General features: G+C 44.2%; 1 protein-coding gene across 2 annotated transcripts in view; it reads right to left on the bottom strand.

Moving 5' to 3' along the window:
- The window catches only part of FARS2 (phenylalanyl-tRNA synthetase 2, mitochondrial), a 211,833-nt gene that overhangs the window by 127,939 nt on the left and 62,025 nt on the right, over positions 1 to 21,869 (bottom strand). For both annotated transcript variants that reach the window (XM_081206493.1, XM_081206494.1), the window contains exons 5-6: positions 21,707 to 21,866; positions 17,146 to 17,277 (exon numbers count right to left, since the gene is read on the bottom strand). In XM_081206493.1, the coding sequence (XP_081062619.1) occupies positions 17,146 to 17,277; positions 21,707 to 21,866 (292 nt within the window). The remainder of the gene's footprint in view (positions 1 to 17,145; positions 17,278 to 21,706; positions 21,867 to 21,869) is intronic.

Below are 21,869 nucleotides of genomic sequence, written 5' to 3'. Positions count from 1 at the left end.
ACTGTTATTCTTAGCAGAATATACACATTTTTCTTTTCAACTCTTGAGTAGGAATTATTCCTTCTATTGAAACTTTTGGCCAGAGTTCTTGATATATCCTTTTCTGTGCCATGTAAACTACAGCATGATGACATTTAGTGCCTTATTATATATGTAGAAGCGATACAATGGCAATAAAGGGTTAAAAACAATGCACCGCTCTCCACTTCCTTGAGAGAAGTCTGCTCCTATTCCAAAAACACTGCTAAGAGTTTTGTTAGAGGTTCATGAAATTTCTAATCCTTCTCGTGAGACAAAGGTGGGGTGGGGTGGGGTGGGCCATTCCTCTTCTGGCCTGCTCTGACAGGCTCTCTGAGGAAATGGAAAGATCAGCTATGACAAGTCTGACACCTCTCATTTCTGTGTTAAATGACACAAAGCACGGTGAATTTGCAACACTGCGCCTAAATCACCACTCTGGATATTTATAGATTATGCTAGAAGTTATAGGCTTAATAGGAAAGGCTATAACAAAAGTGAAAATTATTCTTTATTCTGTTTTACAAATATATTAAGTTTGTCACCATAATGTAAGGGCCTGTGATAAAAGGGGGGGGGGATAACTGGTGAGGGGAGTATTTTAGAATATTCTCCCTTTCTCCTAGTCAGAAATAAATGAAGACGTTGTGGAATATGCAGAACTTGCAAGTTTAGCACACAGAACAAGAGAACAAGAAGAACATTTATTTAAAGAGGAGTAGAAAATATTTATTGAATATATGAAAAATAATTGTACACAGCTGAAAACGCTGGCAGCATTAAGATAAATCCAACAGTGTGATTAATGTTGAAATGATGTGAAATGGAGAACTGACTTAAATGGTTGGAGTAAAATATGCAGGAATGGAAGACATATAAAATGAACCATGGAAGGAGGAGAAGGGAAGTCACTGGATATTTAAAAATATGTAAAATGTTTATTTTGAAATGTAAAATTGAAAACTTAATAAAAGTGGTTGGTTGGTTTTTAAAAAATAAATAAATAAATGAAGACACCAAGATATAAATTGTCCCTTGGTTCATTTCTGGATGTAGCAGGGTGCTGCCATCTTATGGCTGAATTAGCACTGGGATAAGGTACCTGGGATAGGGACGCAGGTGGCGCTGTGAGTTAAACCACAGAGCCTAGGGCTTGCCGATCAGAAGGTCAGCGGTTCAAATCCCCACAACAGGGTGAGCTCCCGTTGCTCGGTCCCAGCTCCTGTCCACCTAGCAGTTCGAAAGCACGTCAAAGTGCAAGTAGATAAATAGGTACCGCTCTGGTGGGAAGGTAAACGGCGTTTCCGTGCACTGCTCTGGTTTGCCAGAAGCGGTTTAGTCATGCTGGCCACATGACCCGGAAGCTGTACGGCCTGTAAAGCGAGATGAGCACCCCAACCTAAACGACTGGACGTAATGGTCAGGGGTCCCTTTACCTAGGGTACCTGTGGTCTTCCATATGTTCCTGGTCTACAACTCCCATCAATCCTGACCATGCCGACTTGGGCCGATGGGAGTTGGAGTCCAACAACATCTGAAGGGCCAGTTTCCCTGCTTGTGAATTATATTGTGTGGATTACATGTCCAAACACTAATCTATGAGGGAGGAATGCCTTCTTAAACTTATGAAACACCACAAAAATTCTTAGCAACTCACAGCTAGCTACTGACTTTTGATCTACCAGCGTGGGGTGGGTGTTTTGTTTATAGATGTGTATCTCCTTGCTATAGTTTATGTCAGAGCAGTGGGTAAAGGGAGCAGCCTTGCTTTGCATTTTGATATCCCCTTCACAAGAGGCGTAGCTATAAACCGGTGGCTGATCCTTGGCAAGCACCCTCTGAATATTTGGGTGCAAAGGGATTGCAGCAGTGATAAAACTCTATCTGCCTTTTTTTTACCTTAAGCACTGCAGTCACAGTTGGTGCAAGAACATTTTTAGATGGGATAAAAATTGTACGCAGCAAAGGAGCACATAGCAGCTCAGCTAAGCATATGCACAGCTAAGCAAAGACTATACAAGCCATTCAAAGCATTGTTAGATGAGGAAGCCTAAATCCGATAATGCTTAAATGGGGAGGAGAATAGAAAGAGTCTGGATTCAAGAAGAGATTGATCTTAAAAAGCAGGATGGAGGGCAAAATTTGAAGTAATATATATCAGTGATTTTCAGCATATGACAGTGATTCTTCCAGGGAGCTGTAGGTTTCCTTAGAAGCTTATCAGGGGTAATAGTGAGTCAACAGTGAACAACGATTGCACGCCATGGCCAGTCTTTCCCTCCAATGTACAGCCAAAGGGAAGTTTTGGATGCATTCGAAGGTATTGGTCCTCAGCTGTTAGACTGGGTTACACAAGTAGATAGCACCTTGATCTCAGGTGGATCACAGCGATGGTATCACCTCATTTACCTTTGGTAGTTGTGTGGAAGAGGAAATTTCAGCAAGTGTAGATTTTCTCATTTCTGCTTCTAAGTGGAACTGCATAGGATTGGGAATTCTAATCTGAAGTGGCCATGCTGAAAGAAGGATGGTCTTCATTCTGGATTAGTTAACTAATTTATTTATTTTAGTTCCCCTGCCTTGTCCATCATCAGCCCTTGTTCCCCACACCAAAACTGCCATTTATAATGTTCCTAAGTGACAGTCTCTGTGGGTACTGATGCAAAAGCAGAGCGCCATAAATACACAGCCTCCAGCCCAATGTGTTCAAGCTAATCTCCATTAGCTGTTATTTGTATATGATACCTTGTGTAGTTCCAGCAGATATGTGTAGCTGCGCTCTCTCTATATATATATGTATTATATTATACATGCAAACTCCCCTCCCAAGTTGTGCTTTGGCATAAATTTGCAAGCTTGCTCCAGATGTCCAGGTGACATCTATAGCGAGAGCTGCTTCTGCAAAGATTTGGCTAGTGAGCCAGCCGTGGCCCTCCCTGGAGAAGATAAATCTGATTACTGTCACATGTGCTTTCACTCATGTCGATGATAAAATATTGTAATGCACTCTATGACGTTTGTGGAGTTGCCTTCCAAAGAAAATCCAGAAATTCAGAAACCACAACTGATAACTTTTGTTCAGAATGCAGCTACCAGATTGCCAAGCCCAAGCCGAAGTGCTATTTGTGACTTTTAAATCGCTTAACAGCCACTGGGTCCAGGACTACCTGCACCCATGTGAACGACTGCTGGCACCCATATGAGACTGAGAGCCCATTAAGAGCTTCAAAAAGGGCTCTACTACACAGCTGGCTTTTATCCAAAATTAGGCTGATGAATACATGAAATAGGGCTTTCTCCCCTGTGATACCATACATTTACAGCACATTCTCCCACACCAAAGAATCCTGAAAACTGTAGTTAAGGTGCTGGGAATTGTAGCTCTGTAAAGGACGCGGGTGACACTGTGGGTGACACAGAGCCTAGGACTTGCAGATCAGAAGGTCGGTGGTTCGACTCCCCGCAACAGGGTGAGCTCCCGTTGCTCGGTGCCTGCTCCTGCGAACCTAGCAGTTCGAAAGCATGTCAAAGTGCAAGTAGATAAATAGGTACCACTCCGGCGAAAAGATAAATGGCGTTTCCGTGCACTGCTCTGGTTCACCAGAAGCGGCTAAGTCATGCTGGCCACATGACCCAGAAGCTGTACGCCGGCTCCCTTGGCCAATAAAGCGAGTTGAGCGCTACAACCCCAGAGTCGGCCACGACTGGGCCTAATGTTCAGGGGTCCCTTTACCTTTTAAGGGATAAACTATAGTTACCAGAATTATTACTTTAACTGTATAGCATGCATGCAACAGTCTCTGGAATTCCTAGCATTCCCTTCCTCATCAGTTTTTTTGGTTCCCTCCCCTGTACTCAGGCAGATGCTAAATACCATGTTTTCCCATTGAGTTATGGCAATTGAGGATGTGATCACAGAATCATAGAACTGTAGGGGTGGAAGGGGCCCTGAGGATCATCTAGTCCAACCCCCCCAATGCAGGAATATGCAGCTGTCCCATACAAGGATCGAACCTGCAACCTTGGCATTATCAGCACCATGTTCTAACCAACTGAGTTATCCACGCACTGATGATCCCTCGATATTTATCACTTTGCTGTTTTGTAAAGTATTGCTGTATTGCTTTTTGAATTTTGACAATGGTGATTTAATTGTTTTATTTCTTTTTAAATCTCTCATGGGACACTTTGGGAGCTCTTAAGCTGACAATCTGACCCAGAAAAAAAAACAACTTTAGCCCAACCTAAACTTGGCAAAATTATTATATAGCAAGTACTTCAACATAATACTTAGCATTCCACCCACATGTAATTAGTCACACCTGTCGGTCTTCATCCAAAGGTTTTAGCTGCATAACATTTCATGAGAAACTGCAGTTTAACGTGGCTTTTCAGCATGGGAACCATCCAGCAAGAACTCTGCATATGAAATATTGTCTGATATGACCACTTACATGTGGGTTTTGTGCTACTCCTACTTCTAAGAGCCTTTTTCCTGTAAAATAGGCTTGCTAAGATGTATAAGACTGAATCGGATAAATGCTGCACTCAGGTGCTTCACCAACTCCATAAGCAAAAACTTATTGTCAATGATGCATTAGGAATTCCAGTCACTGACAGTGCAGAGCAAAAGTGGCTAATATAGTCTGCACTACTATGAGTCACAGGAAGGATTTCCCTTCCATCTACTTGTTCTTTTGGAATAATTCATTAGCTAAATGTTTTATGTGCCACAGTCAGTCACACTCTGACTCAGACACTTCTCCCGCCCCGCAATCTCCAAATCCTCAGTACTTGCCTGAACTCAAAACATGTTCTGGAAAACAAGTTAATGTGAGGTTTGTTTGTTTTTAAAAGCCTTTGATTATAATAGCGAGAGAAATTCTCTTTGGCACAAACGGAGGAAAAAGATAATTTTTTATCTTATTGCCATTGCAGTTAGGATACTTGGAGTCAGGAAGGCTTTTCGCCCTACGATTACACATACTCTGTACACAAAACCACCACATTAGCAGCCTGCTGAATTTCACGCATACCACGTCCCTTGAATTTCACCATGATTCGTTGTTCACAATCATTTTAAGCACAAATTGAAATTTTGCACATTTTGTTTATTACCGCTCAGGCTTGGTAGACACACACAAAAGCTCTTGTTTTGGTGATGGGTGTGGCAGACGAAACATTGTGATCTCTCTAGCTGATCAAAATTCAACAAGGAAGGGAAGTGGAAGCAATACATATGGGAGGAAATGCTCCGTATGTTGTGTGTTCCAGTCTGTACTAGAGTTCTTTGGAAGCGTACCATTAAATTTGCGGGTGCTGAGAAGTGCTGTCATACCACCTGAATGTTCCCTGTATCAAAAGTCCTTGGTCCTTGAAAAGCTAGCATATCAGGGAGTGTTCTGACCTATCATAGACATAACAGTGAGATGTCTTTTGTCTTCCTTTAGATGTTACAGGTGGTGGCATTCCAATGGTGTTTGAAATTAGCCAGGTGCCAGGCGCGTTTTGCACCTGGGCTTGGACCACTTGTGACCAAGTGAAGATGCCTGGGCACCAGGATGGTGCCTGACAACTCCACCATCTGGGGATCATTGGATCTGGACAGCTTCCACACACTAACACCCCATCCTGTAGATATCTATCAGTTATAATTTATCTGCACACTCGGAATGAATTTCTGGAACCAAAATGCTTTTTTTGTGTGCATCCTGAGCAGGAGCAGTCACCATTAAGAAAAAGAGGTTGAAATAGGCCAATATATATGTGGACTGTCCCTGGATCAAGTGACTTTTCTTCTTTAAGGTCTCAAAGCTCTGAACCTAGCTCAAGGTTGCCATCTGAACTAGCCAGATGTTCAACTGAGACTCAATCACAGTCAGTCCATCATTCGAAAAATAAGACTTTAGAGTTGTCTTCTCCAAAATGACAACTAGGCATTCCATTCTGGTGACTGCAATCTTGGTTTAAGGAGCCATTTGGCGCCTAGCTTAAATGAGAATGAGAAAAGTGTGGACAGCTACACCAGCATTTGATGCACTTGTATGGACATATCTCATTTCAGCTCCAGGAGAAACCCAGGATTCCACTATGAGTGCCCCTTTTATATTTGTCTTTATTCCTATTCAGCTCACTCTTTGCCCTAGATTCTTTTGGGTGGGGAGAAGAGAGGGTGCTTAACTACATAAAAATCCTGCTTTGATTAGGAGCTCCAATCAGTTGCATATCTGATCCTTTCTTGCTCCTAAGAGGTCATAAGTCTAAGGGCAATGACCATACCAAGGGCCTAGGAAGAACGCAGGAGTTTTCTTCTGCTCTTAAGATACAGCTCTTGCCATGCAAAAGATGTGCATTGCAAGAGAGGGAGGTGAGCCATCAAAAGGTCAGGCTCACCTTAGGCTGCCAGCGGATGCTGCAGAAGAGGTAAAACAAAATTGTGCCAATCAGCCTGGGAACAGCTTCTTCACCCGCTAGACTAAGAAAGACACTTAACATTTATTTCCAGAAAGAAAAAGGGGGGGGGGGGACTCAGAATGTCAAGGCTTTTGGTCTATTCAGACAAGCATTAAAAAAAATATCTTTGGAACATTAGAACATTTCTGTGAGCCTACTAAAATAGCATTAATTCTATCTCTTTTTTTAAAGCATTATATAGCAGCAGCTCTTATGTTGCCTGCACTATTCAGTATAAAGGCTCCCTGTAACTTCATTGTAATGCAGACCCCTAGTACTTATTGGTGCTTCTTATATAATCATCAGATTGTATAACCTAATTGTGTCTGAAGTGCTCATGAAAAATGAGACATCACTTTAAAATTGGTTAATAATTCATTGGTGCTATTTAGGTGGAAAAAATACTTTTAAGCATCTGGAGCAGCTGGCACTTTTTATTGACTTGTTCATTTGAAATGGGCTGAATACTAGTAATAAATATTTGGGCTCCATCTTTCACTGTTGGACGAGGGCCCTTCAGTCCCTGAAAAAGTCAGGCATGTGAGACTATTCCAGCTTCTTTCTTACATTTGGTGCTGAGAAATGTTTTTAAATGATTAGGAATACAGAAAGCAGCCTTGTAACAAGTCATATTATTGATCCGTTGACCCAGGACTGTCTACCCAGTGTGGAATAGTGGTCAGTGTGTTGGACTAGGACCTGGGAGACAAAAGTTCAAATCCCCATTCAGCCATATAGGTCACAGGGTGACCTTGGGCCAGTCACAGTCTCTCAGCCTAAGTTGCTTCACAAGGTTGTTGTGGGGTGGGGGGACCTCTAGGGGTACAACACCCTGGATGAAAATTTGGCTAGAAACACAATAAATATAGAATATCCTAAGTGACAACAATTTGTCAGGTTCCCAGGCATGGTTTATTCCTGACATGGACTACGCAACCTTTTCTAACAGAGCTCCTAATTGTATCTGTCTAACAAATGAGAGCTTCCGGGTCATGTGGCCAGCATGACTAAGCCGCTTCTGGCAAACCAGAGCAGCACACGGAAGTGCTGTTTACCTTCCCGCAGAAGTGGTACCTATTTATCTACTTGCACTTTGACGTGCTTTCGAACTGCTAGGTGGGCAGGAGCAGGGACCGAGCAACGGGAGCTCACCCCGTCGCGGGGATTCGAACTGCCGACCTTCTGATCGGCAAGTCCTAGGCTCTGTGGTTTAACCCACAGCACCACTCATAGGAGCACTGCAACCCCAGAGTCGGTCATGACTGGACCTAATGGTCAGGGGTCCCTTTACCTTTACCTTTAACAAATGAGAGCACTAAGCAGAGGGCGGGTGAGGTTTACCAAATTGACACAAACCAATCTTCCAATCCCTCTGTCCCAATACTCTTCTCTAGTACTTCAGCAATATCAATCCCTTCCCACAACCCAAACACACGTACACCTGGCTTACTAAGTACACACCATCTCCTATTGAAAAATAATGATCAGCCACACTTCTAGACTCTTTATTGAGCAACATGCTTTGGCTCAGTTCCATGCTGCAGTGTGGCGCCTTTGTTTAGAATCTAAGATGACTTCCCACCCAACAAAGTGAGCAACTTCTGCATTTCTCAGTCCAACTCCAGGCCTCTCGAGAATTGCAAAATCCTTGCCAAGGGCTTTTCTATACAATATGCTGGTTCCAGACTTGGTTCTTGTTATTTTCTTTTCACTGTGAACTAAGTGTAACTTAGTCTGGATTCAAACATGTATCTTCCTAATGCAATAAATTATTTCCCATTAACTGCACACAGTCTTTACATTTTCCTTTTTGGCGCATGGATGTCAACCACCTTGTGAAAATGTGATGCCTCCCATAGACTTTCATTACTTGTTGTGAGAGCTATATGGAACGCGGTTCCTTTAGTGTCGTGAGAATCTACTGGGTGTTACTTGTATATATATGTGACAATTCCTTTGCTTACCTCTCTTCCCACCTGTGCTATTTTGTCACTGAGCTATGCTTCCCTCCATCTTGGAACCTAACCACAGACTAATAACCCAAAATTTAGGAATGTGCTCTATACCCTCTTTGCTTCATGTAAAGGTAAATGACCCCTGACAGTTAAGTCCAGTCGCAGACGACTCTGGGGTTGCAGCGCTCATCTCGCTATACAGGCTGAGGGAGCCGGCGTTTGTCCACAGGCAGTTTTTTCGGGTCATGTGGCCAGCATGACTAAGCCGCTTCTGGTGCAACAGAACACCAAAACCAGAGCAGCGCAAGGAAACATTGTTTACCTTCCCGCTGGAGTGGTACCTATTTATCTACTTGCACTTTGATGTGCTTCCAAACTGCTAGGTTGGCAGGAGCTGGGACCAAGCAACGGGAGCTCACCCCATCGCGGGGATTCGAACCACTGACCTTCTGATCAGCAAGCCCAAGAGGCTCAGTGGATTAGACCACAGCGCCACCCGCGCTCCATGGGCTCAGGGTAGATTGCAGTAATTTCATCTAAGTTACCAGATACCAAAAAGGGCTTATAGCCACTTAATTGTATGGATGTCTGGATGGTATTTCTTTAGATAGTTTTTTCTTCATTTAGTAACTGGCAGTGTAGTTTGCAAAACTTGTTTTTCCATAAACCATGGGTATCCTTGCACATAGATACCCTATAAATCTTTCCCCAGTTCTTAATTTCTGAGAGACAATAGTTAAACAGATATGATCCCTGCTCACTTTATATCACCGTGCATACAAGTTTTCCTTAATCCACTTCGGAGTTTTATCTGCATCAAAGACCTGTACTTTTGCATTCAGAAGCCCTGTCTTATGCTAAACTGCCAACTTGTCTGCTCGCTATGCAAGCAGAAGCAAAGCTGTGTACCACACGGAATCCCGGCAGAAGTTCAAGTGCCATTAGAGAACCACAACTTTCAGAAATCCAGCCTTCCTTTCAAACAAATAACTTGCTTCTTAGAAAAAGATGTAATGGGATTATCATACAACAAGACAATATTTGTTCCTCCTATGCAAACACACACAGATTGTGAGCAAGGCTATATTGATTCTGCCGAAGAATACCAAACTACAGCATACATAATGGATGTGTCAGAAACGATAAAATCAGAGGAGTCAACATTTCCAAAACATTACAGGCTTCTCTTAAGACAAAATGCGAGCTCAAAAAAAACCTCAGCGGCAAATTAAATATAGGCATAAAGACAAATTACAAGAAGGAGAAAACAAATGATGCATATGTTTTTAACACACTGTACGTGGGCGTAGCTATGAGCAACAGATAGTGGGAGAGCACAAACATTCACAGCTTCCACTGCCACCAACTTAACCACTGCCTTAAGTGAAGAGGAGTGATGGAGGTGAGTGGAGAATAATTGGGCAAGGTTAAGAGGCTGGCTAGTGAAAAGAAAAGGGAAAAAGAAAATGGGGCAGCCTAACCATTCAATATCTAAGTGCAAGTTTCAAGGTAAGATAAAGGGATTTAGTCTGGTTGGAAGAAAGAGAACCAGAGGAGGAGGAGGAACTGGGATGAGGGAGCAAGCAGGAACATACAGAAACATATGAAGCTGTCTTTTTCTGTACTGGTCCCATTTTTCTCTGACGGAAAGCCGTTTTCTTAACATCTCAGGCAGAGGCATTTCCCAGCCCCACTGCCCAAGATCCTTTCACTGAATATATCTGAGATTGCATCAGAGACCTCCTGTATGCAAGGCACAGGAAATACCCAGGAGTGGATGACATGGTAGGATGCTGCTGCTGCTGCTCACCTGATCTCTTCGTCGGTCAGATCGCTACTGCTTACCAGAAAGCAGAGGGGGAGCGACAAAGTGGCGACGAAGCTGGCACGGCGCAAATGCACCAGCAAAACCAATCCGGCATTCGTGCCACTGAGTCTGCAATGCGCCACTCTCACTGAAGAAGAAGAAGAGTTTGGATTTGATACCCCGCTTTATCACTACCCTAAGGAGTCTCAAAGCGGCTAACATTCTCCTTTCCCTTCCTCCCCCACAACAAACACTCTGTGAGGTGAGTGGGGCTGAGAGACTTCAGAGAAGTGTGACTAGCCCAAGGTCACCCAGCAGCTGCATGTAGAGGAGCAGAGACGCGAACCCGGTTCCCCAGATTACGAGTCTACCGCTCTTAACCACTACACCACACTGGCTCTCACTGCCATCTCTCCTTGCTCCCCCTCTACCTCCAGCCCCCAAGAAGCAGCAGCAACGTGACCGACAGAAGGGCAGGTGGGCCGCAGCGCCTAACCATGCCAGTTGTGGAGCTACAGAGCTCTTCAAAGACAAAAGAGGAAAATCCTATTGAGGAATGCCTATCTACTCACTCACTTTGTCCCACTGAATTCCACTGGGGCTTAGTGGCGTTAGGATTAAAGTCTTATGCATCTACGTTTTTAGGGTGGAATTCAACACAATGCTAAGGAGGCAGCTCTATCTTGCCTGGTTCTGCCTGCCTGGTGGAACAATCTCTCCCTGTCCTCCCCTGCCCACTGTTCTGGGGGTTCTCCCACTTCTCCATACCTGATTTGGAAAAGGCTCAGAGGGTACATGGAAGGAGCAAGGTCCCTGTTGTGCTAGCAAGAGCTTTCTTCGACTAGCAGAACAGGCCTTAATATTTATTTTGAAAATGTATAAACCATATAAACCATCCCTTCATCCAAACCTGGATTTCAGGTTAGTATCCAAATATATTTAAAGTTGCAAACATCTTATACAGCAAGCCAACAGTGCAATGCAGTTGAGAAGTAAAAGCATACAACCAGCTGAAAATGTCACTATCTAACATACCTGGGCATAGTGTATATGCCAAAACACAGTGTTAGTGATAGGTGTAACACCCTCAAGAGGGCATTCTGCACCCCTCTCTCTTTTGTACACCCATGATGCACTTCTTCTGAGGCGAAACCACATGACATTCTCTTTCAGCCCTTGGGTAGGCAATACATTGAAATAAGAAACTTAATATGATAAATATCACTACACCTGGCTTGCTGCCGAAAAACTTTCCTTCACAGTTTTGTTTTTGCCTTGAAAAACAACTCATTGTTCAGCCAGAAATCTAAGAAATGATCAACAAAATGACAGGTTTTTGTGGCACAGGTGTTAATTTATCAAACTAAGTTTTTCCCTTCTGGTTTTGTCACAGCCATTTTAGAAAGAAATTAAGAGCTGATTCACACATCACATTTCCATACAGACAGCCTGACAGGCAAGTCTTAAAAACGTACTATAAATCTATGAACAACTTTAAGAATTGATTCGCATTTTACTTTTTGACACGTTCAAGTGCCCTTGACACTATTTGTCCTTCACAGTGAATATTTCTTATGCGGGAGTCCCCATGTGGTGATAACCAGAATTTACTACTTCAGAGAGATTTTGTTCAAATAAAAGAGAACAAATACCAGCTGCCACCCCATTTTGTTTTGTGCTGCTGAAGAAAGAGATGACTTCGTTTTCTGTCCACCCTTACATTCAAGTGATAAGCAGTATAGTTCTGACACTCCCTTTTAAGACTCTGCTGAAGATCAAGTCAAAGTCACATAGGTGATACACACAACTATTTGTTTACTGACCTCTCCAGCCCAGTCAACCTGAGCTGTTTTTTGCAAATGCCATCACCAGAATGGTTTGCCCCACATTCAAGACTGCCTGCTAACTGAGCTTCATGGACTCTTCCAAATTCACCAAATCCATGCCCAACACACATGCCTAATCTCATCAACAGCAATGCAATGTCTTGTTTCAAAATCCCTACAGTAGTATTGAGTAATTGCATTTTCCAAACACAGAGACGTTGCTATTGGGAAGATGGACCAGGCTACCTGCCTCAGCTTTTGCATGACATCTGTACAAGTCATAAGGCATTTTCTGCAAAGAAGATATAAGCTGCAGGACGCAAAGCATTAAAAGCTCTTTTCTCTAAAAGACAGTCCGCAGCTTGATATATGCTTCAAAAGACTGCTTCTCCAAAATTTTATTTGGAACGGATTCATAAATTAAACAAGTAAAATTATGCCTACAAGGTAACATTAGCATGCCTTTTCCATTAGCTACTGGTTAATTACTTACTCTGCGTGATGGACGGTTTTTCACGTGTCAGGCTGAAAATTGCTTAACACAAGGGTGTGCAATTCAAGCCATCCTGAGGGTCATTTTATTACCATTAGTAGACAACATGAGCCATGCCATAGGCTATAGACAGCCTGTAATAAGTGCTAGCGGGATTCAAAGTATGACACACATCTCTGGGCTTGTACATGCTCCATATTGCCAAAAAAAACAACAGCTTGCAGTCTGAAAGGTATGTCCCATCACAGAATCCCCTACATTTACCTCCTTCAACATGTTTTTCTCTCTCATTTCCATTCGTTTTTTGCATGCCAATGATTTCTAAAATTTTGTATCACAAGGTTCACCCAACTCTCCATGCTCATACTATCAACAGTTTTAACATGTCTCCGTCCAGAAAAGGAAGAGGACAGGGCAATTGTCTTTGTTTTGCTTTAAATGAAAAGTTACATACAGTGGTACCTCGGGTTAAAAACTTAGTTCGTTCTGGAGGTCCGTTCTTAACCTGAAACTGTTCTTAACCTGAGGTATCACTTTAGCTAATGGGGCCTCCCGCTGCCGACGTGCCGACGCTGCACGATTTCTGTTCTCATCCTGAAGCAAAGTTCTTAACCTGAGGCACTATTTCTGGGTTAGCGGAGTCTGTATCCTGAAGTGTCTGTAACCCGAGTTACCACTGTATATAGTCTGGTGCCACAACACATTGATGTTACAAATAACCAACCTCTGAAACTGTTATGAGAAGAAAAAGTGAAATCCCTTTCACGCTTCACTTATTCACAAACAACCCACAAATTCATTCAAAATGGCGATGGACACCCTTCCTCCTAAGCTGAAGGTTCATCCCCATGGTCAATCTCTGCTCCTGATGCCCTTGGAGCCTCTATAAAGTACAGAACAACTGAAAGGATAATTCCTGATTCTTCTACCAGCATGACTCAACCGCTTCTGGCGCAACGGAACACCGTGACAGAAACCAGAGCGCACGGAAACGCTGTTTAGCTTCCTGCCACAGGTGTACCTTCGAACTGCTAGGCTGGCAGAAGCTGGGACAGAAGAATGGAAGCTCACTCCACTGCGGGGATTCAAACCGCCGACCTTCTGATTGGCAAGCCTAAGAGACTCAGTGGTTTAGAGCACAGCCTGGGAGTAAGCACCACTGAAAACAGTGGAGCTTATTTTTGAGTACAGTGGTACTTCAGGTTACAGACGCTTCAGGTTACATATGCTTCAGGTTACAGAAGCGTACCCAGAAATAATACCTCGGGTTAAGAACTTTGCTTCAGGATGAGAACAGAAATCGTGCTCTGGTGGCGCAGCAGCAGCGGGAGGCTTCAGGTTAAGAACAGTTTCAGGTTAAGAACGGACCTCCGGAATAAATTAAGTTCTTAACCCAAGGTACCACTGTAAACTTAAAACTAGGCTTAGGCTGCTACATTGGGGTGTCCAGTTGCTTACTTCTCATGGTCAGGTATATTCTACATTCATCATACTAAGGTTGTTGTGTGTGAAAGCAGGCCAAGGAACAGATTTTACTTTCTGCAGTTCCAAATTTCACTATAGGCCTGAGCCAAGTGTTGAAAAGTTCACTTTCAAGCATAGGATAGAGAGGAAGCTGAATCACACTCTAGGAATTGAGACACAAGGGTTGCAGAATCTTTAACCAAGAAGCCCAAAGAGAAAGAAAATCAGAGGCGGAAGAGAGCGACACCTGCTAAAGCTTTTGCCCTTCCCTTTCTCTGACTTTTCAGCGGTTCAGTGCATACTTCTATTCAAATGTAAGTGAAATCAAGGAAAGGTTTCTCAACAAATCAAAGAAAGGTTTCTCAGTAAAATACTCTTCTGTGAGGCATTATCTTTCGGAACACAAAGCATAAGAGGTCCGACAAAGAATCTATAAGACATGAAACAGTGCAACAAAATTCTTCACTCACAACTAAACGTTCAAAACCGGAAACCTCAAAAGGTTTGGAGACTTCACCGAAACCTGAAATGTCCTCAGGTTTCCCTCCAAGGAACAAACTCTTTTCATCATAAATTACATGTGACGATGCTCTGATGTTTCAAACTCACTGGGGACCGGGATTGTGCCTTTTGATTTACCCTCAATGTTCCTACCACATTCCTCTTATTGCTTATGTATAGGGAACAAGGCAACCGTTGCTTGAACAGGCACACTCCCAAGGCAAGCAAGCATTTCATTACTTAAAAAAGGAAGAAGCACAGCTAATAAGATTCCAATGCTCAACTCCAATCTGTCATAATGTTTTGTGCGTGTGTGTTAATATAAAGACCTTTATTGGCAACTTTTTCAGTGCCTTGTCATTTTTTTAAACCGACACATTAAACAAGCTGTTAGCTGGCCAAACAGTGACAACTTAAGGATGCTTTAGGATTTCCTGAAACCTTGAAAATACGGAGTAGAGTGGCATGTGCCCTGATCAGTGGCGCAGCATGGGGGGGGGGTGCTACCAGGGTGACTGCAAAATTTTAGGGGCAAGCCTCTGCCTGGCTCCCTGTAACTTAACTTCTCGTAGTGAGGGAACCGCCAGAAGGTCCTCAGTGCTGGATCTCAGTGTCCAGGCTGAACGATGGGGGTGGAGATACACCTTCTGGTATACACCAAGTGGCAGCTAAACAGTCAGGCTATTTGAACTGCTTCTATCCCAAATGGTGCATCTTTAAGAAGTGCGCTTGACCTTGCTTTCCCCTGCCTCTCTCCCGATCTCTTTTTCTTTGTCATCTTTTAAACTGTAAGCCTGGCGACAACTGCAAGCTCCTCTGGAAGCCTTCTTGGGGTAAAGGTAAATAATTATGTTTTATGGAATCGATGTCTTGAGCACACGAGCAAAGTCTGCCCTGGTAGGAAACTCCTCTCAACCTACCATCCAACACTGCAGAAGGAAAGACGTTTAGTCTGGCTTTGGTGAAAAGCCTTCGATAGCTTGGTACTGTCAGGTTTTTAATGTAAGATGTTAACTTAAAGACATGCCCATATTGTACTCCTACTGCCAGCGGACTACAGACTGCGTGTGATCGAGATCGCAAGTCACTGTGTGCATTATCCCATAATCCAGTGTTTCCCAAACGTTTTTGGGCAACGGCACACCTGTTTACTGAAAAAAAATCTCGCGGCACACCACCATTAAAGCCCCGCCCCGTGACGTCAGCGCGCAGCGTCACGCCGGGAGGGACGCACAAAAGTGAAAGTTTTTCCCCTCCCCCTTGCCGGGGAACCTCCAAGCTTTGGGCAGGCAGGCAGGCAGAGCTGGGAAGGGGGTTTCCAGGGGACACGGCAGCTCCTCGAAAGGCTTCTCTCAGCTGCGCTCAATCCTCCGGTCCCATGCCTTCGTTTGGGGCATCGCTCCGGCTGCTCCCTCTCCCGCCGCGCAGGAGCGATGCCTCTCTCTGGCTCTCCCTCCGTGCAGGCTGAGGGAGGGAGGGAGGTGCGCGTGTGACCCGTCTCTGCTGGGAGACCAAACCCAGCGAGGCAGAGTCGCGCGGAGGCGCCCAGGCAGCGCTGCCGGCTGCGAGGAGGAGCGCCAGGCAGCAGCAGGAGGCGCGGCCTCTCCTCGCCGCCGCCGCCCCGCCTCTCGCCGCCCGACTCGCCCGCCTCCCTCCAGGCATCTCGCGGCACACCAGCCGATGTCTCACGGCACACTCGTGTGCCGCGGAACACCGGTTGGGAAACACTGCCATAATCTTTGTTTTAACGTCTTTAGGGCGCCTTCATAATGCAGGTAATACAGTTGGGGGGTGACAGACCAATAGAGGTCCAATGGAAGGTGTCCATTAATCACTCTTCTAGGTCATTTAAGAATAGACAAAACAATGTGGGGGCCAAAATGCATCCCTGTCTCACCCCCCTAGTCATCTCGATGCTGTGTGATAACTGTCCCTGACGACCACATCGGACCTGCAGTTCGGTTCCATTGCACAGGGCTTTTATAAAAAAGGGCTTTTATAAGAAAGAGGAGTCATTTGTCCTGCAAAATCAGATTTAATTTGGACCATAGCTGGGATCTGGGGATGGAGTCAAACGCTGATTTCAGATCCATGAAGGCCACATAGGCTGTATGAATTGTGTATTGCTTTGTAACGATTTGTTGGGTCTCTGGACCGTAATAAAGATTGATGATGATGAAATAATTATGTGGTCCAGCCTCTTACATTAAAAACTGGCCTTTTTGGTAAGGAGTCCTTGCTCAAACTGAGTTCTAACACCATCTGCAGAGATTCTACAGCCTTCCCAAAGCTGAGCAACCCTGTGTTGCACCCAAGGATATTCACACTTCTTTGGAGACAATACAATCTGTGCATGATTCCACCTCCAAAAACAAAATGAGCTCCCTCCCACTCCACTGTGCATAATTGGGATTGAGGTGTGAGTTTCTGGTTTACCAATTAATGCAGTAACCTCGCTGTGTCTGCTCTCTGTCTCCGAGCTGTTAGCAGGCACTTCTGCTGATGCAGATCTGTGGGTGTACGGCGAGCATGTGCTCCGAGCAGAGGCAACGTGCTGGAACGTGAGACTGATTGCGCTGGAAGCCTGTGCTAATAGAGATGTCGATGAAACCAAGGCGTTTTCCATACCTGAGTTCACTAGCTGCTGCTCCATGACTCCGCAGCCCAAGACTTCCATCCACTCTCCTCGGAAGTTGATCTCCATTTCAAAGGAAGGGTGAGTAAATGGGAAGTAGCAGTCCACCCATCTAATCTCCAGATCTGTGCCATAGAAGCAAAAAAAAAAAGGGGGGGTGATTAAGATGCTTGCTTCCCCCACCCTTAGCAAAACTCGCCCTTCAGTTAGCAACATCAATTACTGCAAGCCAAAGAAAACAAATAGAAAGCCGACTAATTTGCAGCACTTTTTGTGAGTGCAAGGCAATAAAGCTTGGATATTGTGAAGAGTCGTTGTGGGGGAGCGGGGGAGCACTCATGCCTTTTCTAATAGGAAAAACACTTTGGGCAACTCAGGCACCCTTTAAAACCAAATCAATCACTTGTCAAACTGCAGCAACCACCTGGCATGGCTGGAAAATGAGCCGAAGATTTTCCTGCAAAGCAGGTAATTCTGTTGGGCTCAGTAACCTGAAATGACTAACAGCTCCCCAGAGATAAAGAGTCATGGAATCATCGAGTTGGAAAGGGGCCACCAGGGTCATCTAGCTCAACCCCTGCAATGCAGGAATCTTTTGCCCAACGTGGGGCTCAAACCCACAACCCTGAGATTAAGAGTTGCTTGTTCTACTAACTGAAACTTATCCTTATTCTTTTTTAAAGCTGTTACCTTAATGACCTCTTTTAGCAAAGCAAATCTCCATACGCGTGTGTTCTTTTGCACTATTGCACCCTTTTAAATACAAAGTTCTTCTCCTCTGATTTGTGGCTCCGCTGCGACTATTTTATAGAGTTGCATAATGAATTAAAAACTATTTAATCAAGTACTGTACAGATATATTTCCTATATATATATATATATATATATATATATATATACACATACACACACACACACACACACACACAACAAAGCGCCATTAACCAAATGGTGAGGGGAAACTGACACACACCAAAGAGCCTGGATAAAGGTAATGGTTTTGGGGGGAGGAATCACGGAATCATAGAATTGTAGAATTGGAAGAGACCCCAAGGGTAATCTAGTCCAACCCCCTGAAGTGCAACTTACAATTGAGTTGTAAGACTCTTGCTTTGTGCCACAGGTGAACCAAACCTCGCCACTTTCAGACAGCTCTGGAAAAGCAGGATGGCAAGAAGAGAGCAACAAGCAGCAGGCACCGGGCCAGAAGTGAAATGTGGCAGAAGCGGGGGTGCAGCTTTGCACACAGGAACCTGCCTCAGTGGAATATTTTTCTCACTTATTCCTTATACAGTGGTACCTCGGGTTAAGAACTTAATTCGTTCCGGAGGTCCATTCTTAACCTGAAACTGTTCTTAACCTGAGGTACCACTTTAGCTAATGGGGCCTCCCGCTGCCGCCACTGCACAATTTCTGTTCTCATCCTGAAGCAAAGTTCTTAAGCTGAGATACTATTTCTGGGTTAGCAGAGTCTGTAACCTGAAGCGTCTGTAACCTGAAGCATCTGTAACCCGAGGTACCACTGTACCCCGCTTCTGCTTCCCAAGGGAAGTCCAAAGCAGCTTAAGAGCAAAACAAATATTTGCTGTATGCAGTATGTTTACAGCACTTGCAGATCTGTGTGAAACTCCAGTTCCCATCAGCCCCCAACCAACACAGCAGGGGTGCCAATTTGAATAAAATATTGTCGGGGCCCAGGTAAGCCCCGCCCCATAATCAGTCACATGATGCAGTGCGCACACACACACACACACACACACACACACACACACACACACCCCATTTGAATGGGAATGCCCATTAACTTTGTGGGGGGGGGGGGCAAAGCCTGCACAACGCCTGGGAGTTGGCTCCTATGCAACACATCCCATGGTCAGGGATGATGGGAGTTGAAGTCCAGGAACACTTGGAAGGCCACAGGTTATCCCAGCCTTGATTTATAGGAACAACAGGTAAAGGTGCATGGTAATAATTAAAGGGTCAATGTGGCTACAAAGGCTTAGCAAGAGGGTTGTTATTGTTTTTTGCTCAAGTGGCTCTTGGTCTAGTGCTGTACGAGATGTTCTTCGATGATTTGTTTATTTGCTATATTTGTACATCTCCTTTCCTTTTAGACATTCAAGGCAGCATACCTTGATTTCATCTTCACAACAACCCTGTGAGGTAGGTTAGGCTGACAGATAGTGACTGTCCCAAGATCATCCAATATGTGGGGAAATTGGAAATGAGTCTCCTCAATCCTAGCTCCAACTGTGTAGCCAGGCATATGCAGACAATTAAGGGAAAAAAATATTTTTTGTAGCAGTTAGCAGGTGATCTGTAAGTTTAAATTTTATAAGATGTTAATCTCTCTATCTCTCTCTCTCTCTGTGTGTGTGTGTGTGTGTGTGTGGTAAACAGCATCGCCTTGGTTTTTTCCTAATGAAATCGTGGTACGCAAGTTTGGTTTTTTTAAATAAACAAACATTATGACCGTGACACAACACATCCAATTCGTAGGGAGAACAAATCCGAGAGAAAGCCACAAACGCTTTGCAGTATACATTGCTTTGCCATGTTGCTGAAGATCAATTACATTTCTATACATATTAAAAGAAGTGTGGATGAATGGCAATCCATTATCCAGCATTGTATTTACAAGGGAGGCAGCCTTAGGCAAGTCCCTATTATTTTGGACTCAGCTGGATAACACCGGCCTTACCGGCTGCCAAGATTACTGAGAAAGTGGGGGCATGGGAAGAGCTTTGAAGGGCCATAGATCAGAGGTGGAGAACATGCTTTGCATGCTGAAGGTTCCAGATTTAAACCCCCACCCTCCGCCTCGGCTTCTCCAGATACAGCAAGGAAAAACTCCCGTAAAAAGCTCACACATAACCAGCCCAGAATTATAAAGCATAATAAAAACAGTCCGCAATTATGCAGTCCAATTAAAACCAATCTATAAAACCAGCAATGGTAAGATGAATCTTCAGAGGCCATTTGAACATCATACAGTAGAGGCTTGTCTTATCGCACATGGGATTGCACCCCACAAATAGGAGGCCACTGTTTAAAAGTCCCTGTTTTGCAGGCCATTGGAAAGATTGCTTATTGCCCTGTTTACCTTCAGTGTAATGTTGTCATCAGCTTGCACACAAAACACCCAATACATTTTATCCAGGTTCATGTACAAAGTGAGTTTCAAAACAGAGAGGTGACATGGGTTGATTGTATAAAGCAAAAATGTCAAGTATTCATACAAACCCCAAACAGGAAAATTATTGACGGTAAAAAAGGACTGTTAGACACCTTATCATTTGTGTAGGAGTTTTAATTACAACATTCTTTGCTAGATTTTCTGCTAAAAATAACTCTCTTTAACAGCTTCCAAGCGTGCCAACATATTGCATGAATTCTAACACTAACTGTGTTTCCCTGATAGATATTTATGTCAGCAATGAATACAAGATTTTTGCTGGGTCTCAGAGCAAAATTTGCATAGTCCAGTATTCTATGGTAACAATTCCTGTCATCCCTGATGACTGGCCATCCCGGCTGAGGCTGGCCAGTCAGTCTACGCTGATGGACAAAGGCTCTCCAGATTTTCAGACAGGAATCAATCCTGGCCCTACATAAGAGATGCTGGAAATGTTTTGCCCCTGATATTGTCATGGACTGGTTGGACGCAAAGGAATGGTGGGAGGAACTAGCTAGAGAGCCATGAAGGGAAGAAGACTCAGAACCCAGGGAGTGGTGGTGGGACAACAATGAGTGGTCAAACAGAGAAGAAGGAAGAAGGAAGAAGGAAGAAGGAAGAAGGAAGAAGGAGAAGGAGAAGGAGAAGGAGAAGGAGAAGGAGAAGGAGAAGGAGAAGGAGAAGGAGAAGGAGAAGGAGAAGGAGAAGAAGGGGTGTTGGAAGCTAAAGAGCGCAATTCTTGAGAGCATGGATTGTTTGTGACAAAAGGTATCGTCCGGGTGCTGTGATAGCATCAAAATGGGTTAGGAGATACAGTAAAATTAGTGGACCCTAATTAGTCATGCCCATTAATGTCAATGGGTCTACTCTGAGCCTGACTAACATTGGATACAAGCCAATGAGCCCGTTGTCACAATGCTTCAATTGTTTTCCAGGGATGGATAAAATGGGCATCACTAGTGAGCAACACTGAGATTGGGGAGCAGTTGGTGTTTCCGGGCATGCTGTCGGCACTGATGCCTTCGCTGCTGCATTAAACCATTTCAGCTGCTGTTGGCTGAAGGAAGCATATAGTGGTACCTCGGGTTACATACACTTCAGGTTACATACACTTCAGGTTACAGACTCCGCTAACCCAGAAATAGTGCTTCAGTTTAAGAACTTTGCTTCAGGATAAGAACAGAAATTGGGCTCTGGCGGCGCGGCGGCAGCAGGAGGCCCCATTAGCTAAAGTGGTGCTTCAGGTTAAGAACAGTTTCAGGTTAAGAACGGACCTCAGGAACGAATTAAGTACTTAACCCGAGGTACCACTGTACAGCATTGTAAGTATGTCGGGATCACGTTAGCAGGATCATAGGACCAGCGCATGAGACACCTACCATCACCAAAGAGATGAGCCACAAGTTTTGTCAATGCCATTTTCAAGCTGTGTTCCATGAGCCTTGCTGCTTCCATGGTGTGTGTCTCTTGCTTGTGAGGTGTGCGGTGGCCTTGTTCAAACAAGCAGAAGCTTTCTCCACCACCCACACTGCTGAATAGCTG

The sequence above is a fragment of the Podarcis bocagei genome (assembly GCF_964188305.1).
Source record: "Podarcis bocagei genome assembly, chromosome: 8".
Classification (NCBI taxonomy): domain Eukaryota; kingdom Metazoa; phylum Chordata; class Lepidosauria; order Squamata; family Lacertidae; genus Podarcis; species Podarcis bocagei.
This window is presented reverse-complemented; position numbering and strand designations above follow the sequence as displayed.